Source organism: Antedon mediterranea, chromosome 11, assembly GCF_964355755.1.
Source record: "Antedon mediterranea chromosome 11, ecAntMedi1.1, whole genome shotgun sequence".
NCBI lineage: Eukaryota > Metazoa > Echinodermata > Crinoidea > Comatulida > Antedonidae > Antedon > Antedon mediterranea.
In genome coordinates this window covers 9,512,770-9,525,249 of record NC_092680.1, presented here as the reverse complement: position 1 = coordinate 9,525,249, position 12,480 = coordinate 9,512,770, and the positions used below count along the sequence as shown (strand labels likewise).

At 35.3% G+C, this 12,480-nt stretch overlaps 1 protein-coding gene across 1 annotated transcript; it reads right to left on the bottom strand.

Moving 5' to 3' along the window:
* Positions 1-358: 358 nt before the first annotated feature.
* Positions 359-9,299, bottom strand: LOC140063098 (uncharacterized). Its single transcript, XM_072109533.1, has 6 exons — positions 9,011-9,299; positions 4,451-5,907; positions 4,261-4,357; positions 1,615-3,805; positions 1,140-1,527; positions 359-1,042 (listed from the first exon to the last, which is right to left on the bottom strand). Exons 1-6 carry the CDS (start codon positions 9,297-9,299, stop codon positions 359-361), a joined length of 5,106 nt encoding a protein of 1,701 aa, XP_071965634.1.
* Between the last annotated feature and the right edge of the window lie 3,181 nt (positions 9,300-12,480).

Genomic DNA, 12,480 nt, shown 5'->3' with positions numbered 1-12,480 from the left:
AGTGGAATATTCCTGTTAAAGGTTTAGACAGATCTTTTAAAACAGTAGAAAATGCGTTTTCTATATCTGATCTGTTCGTAATGTCTGTCTTAATATGTACTATTTGGATTCCTCGATCAGTAAGACTTCTTAATCTTTCTTCAGTTTCTAAACCTGGCACAGATCGACTTAAGATAGCAACGTATCCAGCTCCATTATCTACCAACCATTCTACAAGACGAAGTCCAAATCCAGTTGTACCACCAGTTACAATATAAGAATTGCGCATGCTTAATCTAGTCTCTTTCCCTGAAAAGTCGTAGTTTACATTAACGGATTCATTTTTTTCTACTGAGAATATAACATCATCAAATACATACTAATTTTGGGTGTTTACTTCTTTAAGTAGCTTGATATGTGGACTCTTTATATAATTCTTTCTTAAGGGTTCCTTAAAGAGATTCAATAACGAGTTGAAAGTAGGCTTCATCTTGTGAAACTGACAAAGCAATGGTAATGTGTATCTGTTGACCACAACCCTTACATTTCTAGGAAGACCAAGGTTATCAGTAACTGGAATGTCTTCCTTAGACTTCAGTATTTCAACTTTAGCAAAGATTGTCAATCTATCTTTTAATCCTTCATTAACCTTTAATAATTCGCGTATGCATTGTTTATATCCTATCACACAGCCAACACTGTGTCCATTTAAGACAGACATTACATCTTTACTTTCAATGAATCTTGGAAAGGCATCTGAAACCAAACTATAGTCCTCGGGAAAGTGTTTAATTACAATCAAAACATTGTGACCCATCTTTTCAGCCATGTGTGCAACAGATAAGCACTGTTTATCCTCATTAGAATCTAAGCAAACAATCGTCGCATCATCTGGTTTCAGATCACGAACAGTAAGAAACGGAACGGTGTATGACGAGACAATACCAATTACTTGTGAAGGTGTAAGGTTTGTCTCTAGCTCTAACAGTTCATTTTTGTTGCACTGTATTGTAGACTTCATTTCGTTTGAAGAACAAACACCAATCACTAAAAGAGGACTTTTCTGAATTTCCACAAAACATTACAATCGGCTTTACCTCTTGAGAAGAACCTTGAGTTTCTGATGAAACCAGTTGGAAGGATTCAATGTTTACTGTTACCAATTTGACAGAGTTAGTTTCTTCTTTGTTATAAAGGAACTTTGTCAGCAACAGTCTCCCAGTTTCAAAACTTTGAAGAATGTTAAATTTCCAATTAGATGACGAATGATTACAAGGAAAGTAATAACTATCACGTATACACAACTGATACACATACACCTTGAAATCTGTTGTTTGTTCAGGTGACGAATCATTCATACGTAATGCTATAATTATCTTATCATTGTTACTGCCCCAGATGTATTTCAATAACCAATCCGCCGTTGTAATATTGCTGATTTCTGATGGAATATCCAAAATGGAGAGCTTAAAGTCTAGATTTTCGTGTGCCGCACAAATACCGAAACCATAAGCTGAAGCCTGGCATGGATCAACTACGTCATCGTATCTGACATAAAACCCATCTCGTGTAATCAGCCATATTTTCGGATCTATGTCTTTCTGGGTTTATAAAGCTTTGTATAGATTGATACACATTTCTGCAATACTAGATTGCAGTTCCAAAAAGGTTGTCTTAGGAAGTTGGTCGTGGTTTTTTTGGTCACTTGGTTTAACCATGATTATAATATTTAACAATGGTTCATTACCACCCATAGTTAATTGCTCTTCTTGAAAATCACCTCCATTGTAAATACCAGACTGAAGTCCAACCGAATTCAAGTGGTTCTGGAGATTTAACGACAACTCTTCGTCATTTCCTGTTATCAAGGTATAACCTGTTGGATCAAATGATTTCATGCCCATGTCGATAGGCACCCATTCCTTATTCCATATTTTAATGATGTTGTCTTCACTACGACCAGCAACCGATCCAAAACGGATTTTTGAAAATTGACCAATGATCTCAAAAGTTTCTGCATTAGCAATAGAAACTTCGCCATAAATGCCTGCTTCATCATCGCTCATTAATTTTAAATGAAGATATACACTTTCCGGAAATAATACGTCTTTTTTAAGGTACATTCTTTCAATAGATCTGGGAACACGACCATCGGGCTTTGATGTGGGATTTTGAACTGTATTTTTAAGACGTTCAAGGCCTGCCATAGCTTGCAAGATACCATCTAGCAAAGCGGGATGGATGTAGAATCGACTGGACTGTGCAGCAACAGTATCAGGTGCTCTGATATAAAAAAGTGCTTCGTCAGCCAGTTTGTTGTGGTTTACCATTTCGATACACAGGAAACTTTCACCAAGATTGAAACCAATTTGCTGTTTGAAGGCATAAAAACCAGTTTGATCGAGTTCTTCGGGACATCTATTTTTTATGTCGCTTACAGGAAGGTACGTCAAATTAGTTAGACATGTATCATTGATAGAACAAACGTGTGTTTCATTTTTTATTAATTCCATAGTTGTATGTGTTGTCCATTTATTTTCTCTTGTATTGAGTGAGCAAAATCTGAATGAAGCGGTGTCTTCAGTTTCCAATTCGGTTGTTGTTTCAACGGTTGTGTCTTCATCAGAAACAAACATAAAACGGTCGAAACTCATATCTTTTATAATTACGTGAGGTGAATTAAAAAACAGTTTCTGATGCGCTGCTATTGCTGTTTCTATAAACCCAGCAGCGGGAAACACTACACTACCTTGAACCACGTGGTCGGCAATCCATGGTTCCTCGTGGGTTCCAATAGTTCCTTTCCAAACCTGAAAACCTTTGTTTGAGGAAAAGTTAGCTGATGTGTCTGGCTTTCCTAAAAGGGGATGGAAAGAATTTGGATACCGCATGATAACGTTCCTTGAGGAAGTTGCTGCTGAACACTCTGTACGTTGCCATGGATATAATGGTAAGGATTCTACCTCACACTCAGATCCTAGAAAACTTGGTGTCATATCAACCGGATAGGCCCGTATAAACATCTGTGCTAATGATATATTAAAGTTGAGATTATCATTGGAAGAGTTATTAATATCACGTGGTCGTTTACGAGAGTGAGTGATAAAGTGAACGGTTGATTTGCTTGACTTCGATGCTACAATTTCTTTAATTGCTGGTGACAGCGCTGGATGAGCTCCTATCTCTAAAAAGTTAATGTAACCGTCCCTTAGTATGGCATCTACTGCATCTCTGAAACACACTTTCTGGCGAATATTACTCCACCAGTAAGCAGGATCATTAGCCTCTTGTAGAGTAACATAACGGTTAGTTACAGTTGACATCATTGGAACAACTGGTCTATGATTTGTGGAAAAAGTTTTCTTCTTTAGAAAATTTGTCTTCTTCAGAAATTCTTCCCTTAAACCTTCTTGGTGACGACTGTGAAACGCATTATTAACCCTTAGTAATTTTGTCACAATACCAACTTGATTTAGATGTGATGTGAATTCATTGATTAACTCTGTTTCCCCTGATAATACAATTTGCGTAGGGCTGTTTATAGCTGCCACGTCTATACATCTGGGATTAAACTCCAGCTTACCTTTGACAATATCTACATCATGAAGAACTGCAGCCATTGTTCCTGAACCACTTGTTTTTCTGATAAGATGTCCTTGTTTAAAGATTACCTTAACTGCATTTTTCATAGAAAGAAGTCCCGCTGCGTAAGCTGCTGCTACTTCTCCGACGCTGTGACCGATTATGGCACTTGGAGTTACTCCATAATGCTTGTACAGTTCGACTAATCCAATTTGGACGCTACAAATGCAGACTTGAGAAATTTCTGTTGAAGACAATGCAACAATATAAAATTAAAACTTACAAAGCAACTTGTTAAATTGAAGTTCAAACGATAGTAGATAAACTAGTTTGGCTTTTGATTAATAGTATTGACACTGGTATTTCAGCAACATCGTAAGAGTAGTCTATATTAAGTACTTTAGTAAATAACATTATATTTAAACACAATTTTCTTCTTTTTTCTTGTTTTCAAGATAGCAACAGTACTGTATGTGTATGTATATGTATGTATGAATCTTTTACGAGTTAATTAATATAAAAAAAGTATTAAAAATCAAGTAAATTCCAATAACATTCACTGCTTGTTAGAATGTGCATAAATCATTATAGATTTCATCGATTAACTTAATTATACAATTCCAATCAACACTGCGTTTGAACATTAACAATACGCCTACTGTACTACAATGATTATTTTAACTTAAAAATTGTGTAAACCTGTATCGTTGCTTATCCTGTTTTTATCAGTTTCTTCTGTCAACATCTGAATAAGCGACCATCTTCCTCCAATTTGTCCAAGGTAACTATCAATCTTCTATTTTTAAACAAAGAAGTTTGTTTAAATATTATTAATCAGTAATGTACTATAATGATTTTATTTGGTTTAACGTATCATATTGTTAATTACCTGTATGACCTTTTTGAAGATCGGTTGTGTGTTCATTAACTCTCTAGCCATGCCCCACCACTGAGTTCCCATGCCAGAAAAAACAAAAACTAGTCTCATGATAACATTACCTTCTGGTGCCTTTCCTTCGATTATAGTATCTACATTTTCTCCGTTTAAGTTTCTTTGCAGTAAATTCACAAATTCCTCTCTGGTCTTGGCTAAAATAACTGCTCTAAAAACATGATTATGTGTTCTCACATTTGCAGTATATAACGTATTTTTTAGAGAAACCGAACTTTGTGAAATAAAATTTCCATAGTCGATAAACTTTTGCTTAAGAGCTTCTGATGTCGATGCTGAAAGTATTAACATATTTGATTTCTTGGAATTTAATGAATTACCATTCGTTACCTCGCCATGATTTTGCATTGTAGATGGCGCTGCTTCAAAAACAACATGTGCGTTAGCACCACCGAATCCAAACGAACTGCAACCTGCGATATATTTTGAATCAGCAGGCCAAGGGATGCTTGTTGAAGGAACGGTCATTTTGAGGTCTTCAAAATTAATGCTTTGGTTACCGCGTTGGAAATGTACAACACCGGGAATTTCACGATGATACAACAACAACGCTGTTTTAATAACTCCTGCTATACCAGCAGCACCTTCTGCATGTCCTACGTTTGATTTGATAGAACCAATATACAAAGGTGGTACATCATCCGAACGTTGTTTGCTCATAGCTTCACCAATGGCGTTAGCTTCAGTCTTGTCACCTACTCTAGTACCTGTACCATGAGCTTCGATATAAACAACTTCACGTGGGTTTACTTTCGCTGCTGAACATGCTTTGTGCACAAGATCAATCTGAGCATCAAAACTTGGGTTTGCAATACCTGGCGTCCGTCCGTCATTTGTTAGAGCGCCACCCCTTATTACTGCGTAAATTCGATCATTATCTGCTATTGCTCTTTTAAGTGGTTTTAGAAGTACTGATCCTACACCTTCACTTCGGCTGTAACCGTCAGCTGACTCATCAAAACTTTTACACTGGCCATCAGGAGAAAGCATACCAGCTTGACAAAACCCAATTGTAACAGACGGTGTAAGTATGATATTTACCCCACCAGCAATTGCTGTATCACAGACGCCTCCTCTTAGAGCATCACATGCAACATGTACAGCATAGAGAGATGACGAACATGCAGTGTCGATTGAAAAACTTGGTCCTCTGAAGTCAAACTCGTACGAAATACGATTGGATATCATGCAAGAGTTGGTTCCTGAATTTGTGTATTGACCGATGTTACTAAAAGGTAAGCCGGTTAGGGCCAAATACTCATTAGCCATTACTCCCATATACACACCAGTGTTAGAGCCACGAAGTGTCGAAGCAGGAATACCAGCATCTTCAATCGATTCCCAGACAACCTCAAGAAGAATTCGTATCTGTGGATCCATGTGTTCAGCTTCACCTACACAATAATTACATTGTAAGTTAGTGATTAATTATAAATTACTTAATTCATTTTATATTACACAATTCTTTCATAGCAGATTATGATTTCGCATTATTTTTTTATAATAAATTTCAAGTTACACGGCCACCACGACAAGTAACACAAAAAGCATTTTTCAGCTATTAAGGACTTTTACCAATTTGTTCAAACAGGTCTCTACAAGCCATTGACGGAATGTTATTGATTCAAGGTTGTGGATGTCTTAGATGTACTTTGTTAATAGTTGACGACAATTCGTCCTACTTTGTGGGCCGAAATGTCTCCACACCATTGTTAATATACAATTTTGGGGTATTTATCAAGTTTTTGTTTAAACTACCATCTAACATATTTATTGATATTGCCAATGTTAATATAATATATAGGCCCTACAATAAATTACTAAAAATATGTAATTTTATATGCAACTATTATTTCGAAAAAGGTTTTTTTTCGTGAATGTAATATGTTGTCTTTTTTGTTGTGTTTTACGTATGTTTATAATATTTAACAGTGTCAACTGTAATAAAGAAGGTTTTATTCACATTACCTCTTTCATATAATAAGTTACTTAATCACAAATCAATTTTCATTTGAATAAAAAAAAACATTTTAACACATTTATTCAATTATTATTTATGTTGTTGATTGGTATGTATAATTTAATGTTGTAACTTTTATAGTTACTACTGTGCCAATCGTTTTATGCTGTGATTAATTAATTACAAATGTTACTGTTTAAGGCATCCTGTAACTGAACAAATCTAATATTGAAAAAAAATCAAGAATTGTGTTCGCCGACAAATGCTATGGCTTAATGGGTGTGTAGAAAGCGACGACCTCGAATTGGACGACCCCAACGACCCGGGCGACCTCGAATTGAACGACCTCGAATTGAACGACCCATAACACGAAACCGACGACCCCTATAGCCTAGCCTAGGCCTAAGTGTGGCATAACATCCCGAAGCCGAACATAGCCAAAGATCTTTAAACTATACCTTATTATATAATACTCGCAAGCAAGCAATTGATTGAAAAAATACAGAAATATCGCCATTTGATACTGATTGTGTCGACACGAACAAACGAAAAGATATGGAACGCCAAGAGTGCATCATTAAAACTGCATTCGACATATTAAAAATAAATTAAAAAGAAATAAATATTATACAATACATGGTTAAACCATGGACGTATAATTACATCTCGTCTTCTTATAACGAACACTATAGGCCTACCAAGCAGCGTAACATGTGCATGGGGGGATATGACCGGTTGGGCCGCCGACAAGTTGAGCCGCCGGTAATTTCTATGAAACGGCCAGTGCGTCTTTTACGACATTTCACGTAGTGATAGAGTGGTGTCCTAGTAGGCCCTACATAAGTTCATGGTCTTTAGGTTTATTGTGTCATGAAAATAAATAATAAATACATACTACAATTTTGTTGGTTTGAAACAGCAAAGGAAAGTAGTCATATTTAATAATGTAATTGTTTTTAATCTTTCAAGGTAAAAATGCAGTGCACTCCATAATATTTTTCTCGCGTGTATGCCTTCTACCACGTAAAATCACGTTGTCTCTCAGGACTAATAGAGTATTGATATTCTTCGAATGAGGTTAAATAATTATTATTTTTTATTTACTATCTTTTAATATCATATTTTATTGAATTTTACAATGTTAATACACAAAATATTTTACTAAAAAACGGTGATTTTATGCAATTATTTTACTTCAACTGCCGCCTGAGGGGGCAACAAGTTTACGTCATTTTTGGCTAAAAACGATCATTTTCAGTCATGTTTTAGGCCTTATATTTTGGAATCTACAAGTCAGATATTCATAATTATTTCTCTTTAATTATAATATTTAATAATATATACTAAAAACCGTGATATATAAACTTTGGAATATACATCGTTATATCTAATAATTAATATAAATAGAACTTCTATTAAATAGAAACGAGCACCGGCGAAAGTAAGCATTTGGCGTTTCATAGAAAATAACGTTTCTGGCGGCGCCTCAACTTGTCGGCGGCTCAACTTGGCCTAATCCTGCATGGGGAGGGCCATAAGAAAGCTTTACATTTCACACATGCATTGTATACGGTCAAACCATGGAGGTATAAAAATATTTTTATACCTCCATGGTCAAACCATGGAGCTGGTCAAACCATGGATATACCTCCATGGTCAAACCTTACCTGCCGCTGAAAAAGGGGCCTGGTTTGCCATGTTTATGATATTTCGTGTGCTAATCGAGTCGAATACAGTTTTAATGATGCACTCTTGGCGTTCCATATCTGTTCGTTTGTTCGTGTCGACACATTCAGTATCAAATGGCGATATTTCTGTATTTTTTCAATCAATTGCTTGCTTGCGAGCTTGCGAGTATTATATAAGGTATGGTTTAAAGATCTTTGGTTATGTTCGGCTTCGGGATGTTATACCATACTTAGGCCTAGGCTAGGCTAGGCTATTATATAGGGATCGTCGGTTTCGTGTTATGGGGGTCGTCCAATTCTAGGTCGTCCAATTCGAGGTCGCCCGGGTCGTTGGGGTCGTCCAATTCGAGGTCGTCGCTTTCTACACACCCATGGCTTAATGCCGACTGGCTACATGGTTATATAAAACCGCTATGCTACACTACACTAGGAGGCCGCATTCGATCGGACATGGAGCCCTATCAAACATTGATAGCGTAATCACAACATACGAATTTTCAAAATACGCTGACCAACTGTACGTTGAGTTTAGCACGTGCCGGGGCATGCTGACGTATATAGATGAGTGTGGAGACATACTCAATTATACAAAATAATGCATTTGTACAATGACAATGTCATGAGGTGAAAGAGGAAAGGTTATATTTCTACGAGACAAAGCCGAGTGGAAATAGAACTTTTTATTTTCACCGAATTAAATTAGTTGTACCATTGCACGAAAGACTGGGCGGAAGGAGAATGATCTCGCAATGATTTTCTGGGAAGATGTAGTATGCCATACATATAGCGTCATAGGTCATTAGGACTGCAAATTACAACATAAACATGTATTAAAAGCGTATAGCTTACTTGGTGACATCCTGAAGAATTGTCGATCAAACATAAAAGGATCTTGCTTTAGGTAACCGCCACGTTCTGTGTACAATTTACTTTTCTTTTTATTACCAGGAAAAAAGAAAGATGATTTGTCAAATCGCTCTGCGGGATGAGATGTTGTACAGTCTCTCATCTCCTTCAACATGCGCCACATTTCTCGTGGACCTGCCACGCCATCTCCATATCTGCAGCCAATGCCTACAATTGCAACCTTGTCATTGTCGTCTAGAGGATCGACGCACGAAGATGACGAATGTTTCATGTTTTTTCTACTCTTGTTCACTCTTCAAAAAATGAATAGAAAGAAAATGCAAAGGTAATAAAATAGGACAAAAGAAGAAATTAAATAACCTCTAATCGGTTCTTTTGCGAACATTTTTTTATTTTTTTTTATATATTCTTTTTAGGCATTTATAGCCAAGGAAGACCACAAGGACCCTTGGATTGGTAGCCAAGCATCATAACCACCAAGCCACTCCTCCATGATAAACATGGGCGCCGATTAAAAGGATTGGGGAGGGTGAAGGTTAGTTGCCCTAGGACATAACCACTTAAAAATTCTCATCCGTGTTGTTCAGACGTCGAAGATTAAAAAATGAAAAGGAAAAGCTTCATCATCAATAATCTATAAACCTGGTGTCCATTTAAGACGCACGGCAAAGACGTAGGTACAATGAAAGCGAGTTGATCATTGACAAGGCGCGACAGTTAGAAAAACAAATTGCTGCTGGTGATTGTTCAAATAACTTGTAATGTGCTTACGTATATAAAGGGAACCAAGCTTTACTTGGCCCTATTGCACCTTACCTGGTAGTAAATATTAAATAGTTAGTAAACTCAAAAACAAATATTATAAACTTACCATGGTCTTCTTTTGGACAAATTTTCTTCTAAATAATTACAAAGTTAAACAACAGATATTTTTGTAATGTTGAGTAATGTTTGCGTCATTCGCCAGAACCAATACAAAATGCGATCGTGACCAATCAAACAAGCTAAATTTCTATCACGCTTTTAATTGCCATATCGTGACTAGAGAGGTGATCTTGACTAATGAAATAACGAAGCATAATTTTTGGTAAAACAAATCGGAAAATTCCAAAAGTTTGAGATTATTTTCTTTTTACTGTTACGAAATACGATATCAACACCCACAGCGGAAATGTTATACAATCATGCCAAAGATTGATTCGTACAGACATTTAATTATTAGCCATGTTTTTAAACCTTTTTTATTTAGAAGGATTGGAAGAAAATATAAAAAATATATTATAAATTAATAATTTGAACATAGTATCCCAGGCATCGAGTTGTAGGCCTATTACTAAGTGGAGATATAGATTGGTATCATCTTTTTAAAATGTCTATTTGAACACAATTACAAGATAAACCATGTAAACAAAAACACTATACAAAAATACTACTTTAATTGTACAATAATAATACTTTATTTTATAACATTTATAAATTTGTTGTTTTAGAATATTTGCAACGTGTTTCTTGTTTAAATATTATATTGTTCATTAAGAAAGTATAATGTATAATAAATACAAATTACAAGTTGGTTACTCCCACAAAATTAAATCTACTGCAAATTTGTTGGACTTGATTTCAGGTCTGATCTAATACAAATTAAAAGTAAGATTACTTATAAAGATAAAAGATGAAAAACGAATTATGATAGATTAATGTAATGTTAGGAGATTATTTCTAAGGTAAAGATAAATGAGGCAAAGGACCAGATTGAGTCAGAAACAAGCTGTTGAAAACACGTGGCCACCAACTTGCATCTCGTCACTCTATTGTTTCAATTATCTGATGATAAATGTGAAACACCAGCAATATGGAAAACTGCTCATATTACTCTATTATTTAAGATTAGCAAAGTGTCTTGTTGCAATGACTGTCGTCTTTGATTACTCTATACGACTATGAATTGCTTGGAACGTTTTTAAAATTAAAATTGTTAAATACGTTATTGAATTAAAAATATATAAAAGTGAAACAATTTGCGTATAGAAAGACGAGGGTGTAGAAGATGATGCGACATACTACCTGCACAACGTAGGTATAATAGAACATCTTGAAAGAAATCCAAAATGAATAATTATTAATAATGTAAGTGCAATTATTATTGACTTTTTCAGTACATTCAAGACAATTCAGCCGCAATTGATAAGAAAGAAATTATATGAAATAAAGGTAAATAATAAACTCAAAGAATAGTATGGGTCCCAGTTTGGTTCCCTGTAGTACTCCACAAGATATTGGTTTGGTGGAAGAAATGTGTGTGCCAAGTTTGGTAGTATGAGTTCTTTCACACAGAAAGCTGCAGACAATGGAAACAATGGATGACCTAACTCCAAGTTTAATTAATTTATCTACAATAATTGCATGATTAACTCTATCAAAAGCCTTAGTAAAATAAATTGTACAGAGTTCAATCAACTGTTTGGGCTTGTCAAGACTTTCATAAACATAATTTAACATATCCACTAGATAATGTATAGTAGATGAACCTTTAGTATTACCATACTGTTTAGTGTCTAATTTATTATCAATATCCTCAATAATCCATTTGGCAATAAATGCCTCAAAAATCTTAGCAAAGACCGGCGTCAATGATATTGGACGAAGATCATCAAAGGAGCGAATCTTGTTTTGTTTGGAACTGGAACTATTGTAGCAGTTTTCCACTGACGTGGAAAATGTCCCTCATTGAGACACGTATTAAATAATTTAGTTAGCGGGTTAGTAAGTTCAATAGATTGAGATAGAGATTGGGACAATACAAAGATCTTAGACAAGGAGTCAGCCAGAGTACAACGCACTATTAAAGAGGCCATTTGGATCGGAAGAAAGAAACACACCATGAACAGAGACGAAGGAGCATACGAGCTGTCACACATCTATGACGACCTTCTTCTTCTACACCAACAAAGAGAACCTCTTTTATTTAATTTTAAACATAGTAGGTTTCATTTATTACCATAAATATAATTAAATACTACCGCAAAACATAAAACTTTTTCGCCCGTTGAGTAATTTTTTTTTTCTTTACAACAAACGAACTTGACGGGTTGTTTGTTGGTATATATTTACTCCATTGTGTTGGTTCGGAGGATGTTTTTCTTTCGCACCTGCCTTGTATTTTGACTCCAAATTTGTTAACTAACTTTATTTTTAAAATTAGGACTTATATAAGTACTTTAAGAAGGAGAAACACATACAAACAAATAAATAAATTCTTTAAATTGATGATTTTACAGACGTGTTTTTTTGTATTGTATACTGTAACTCCTCCCCAATGCTCAATGTTTTTGTTTCTATGGAGCGCCAAAAGAGCAACAATAATAGTACAAGTATAAAAACAGAAATTAAAATTTATTTTCGAGTATTTATTCCTTCGTACTGATTTTCACAAAAAAATGCGTTAAAATAGA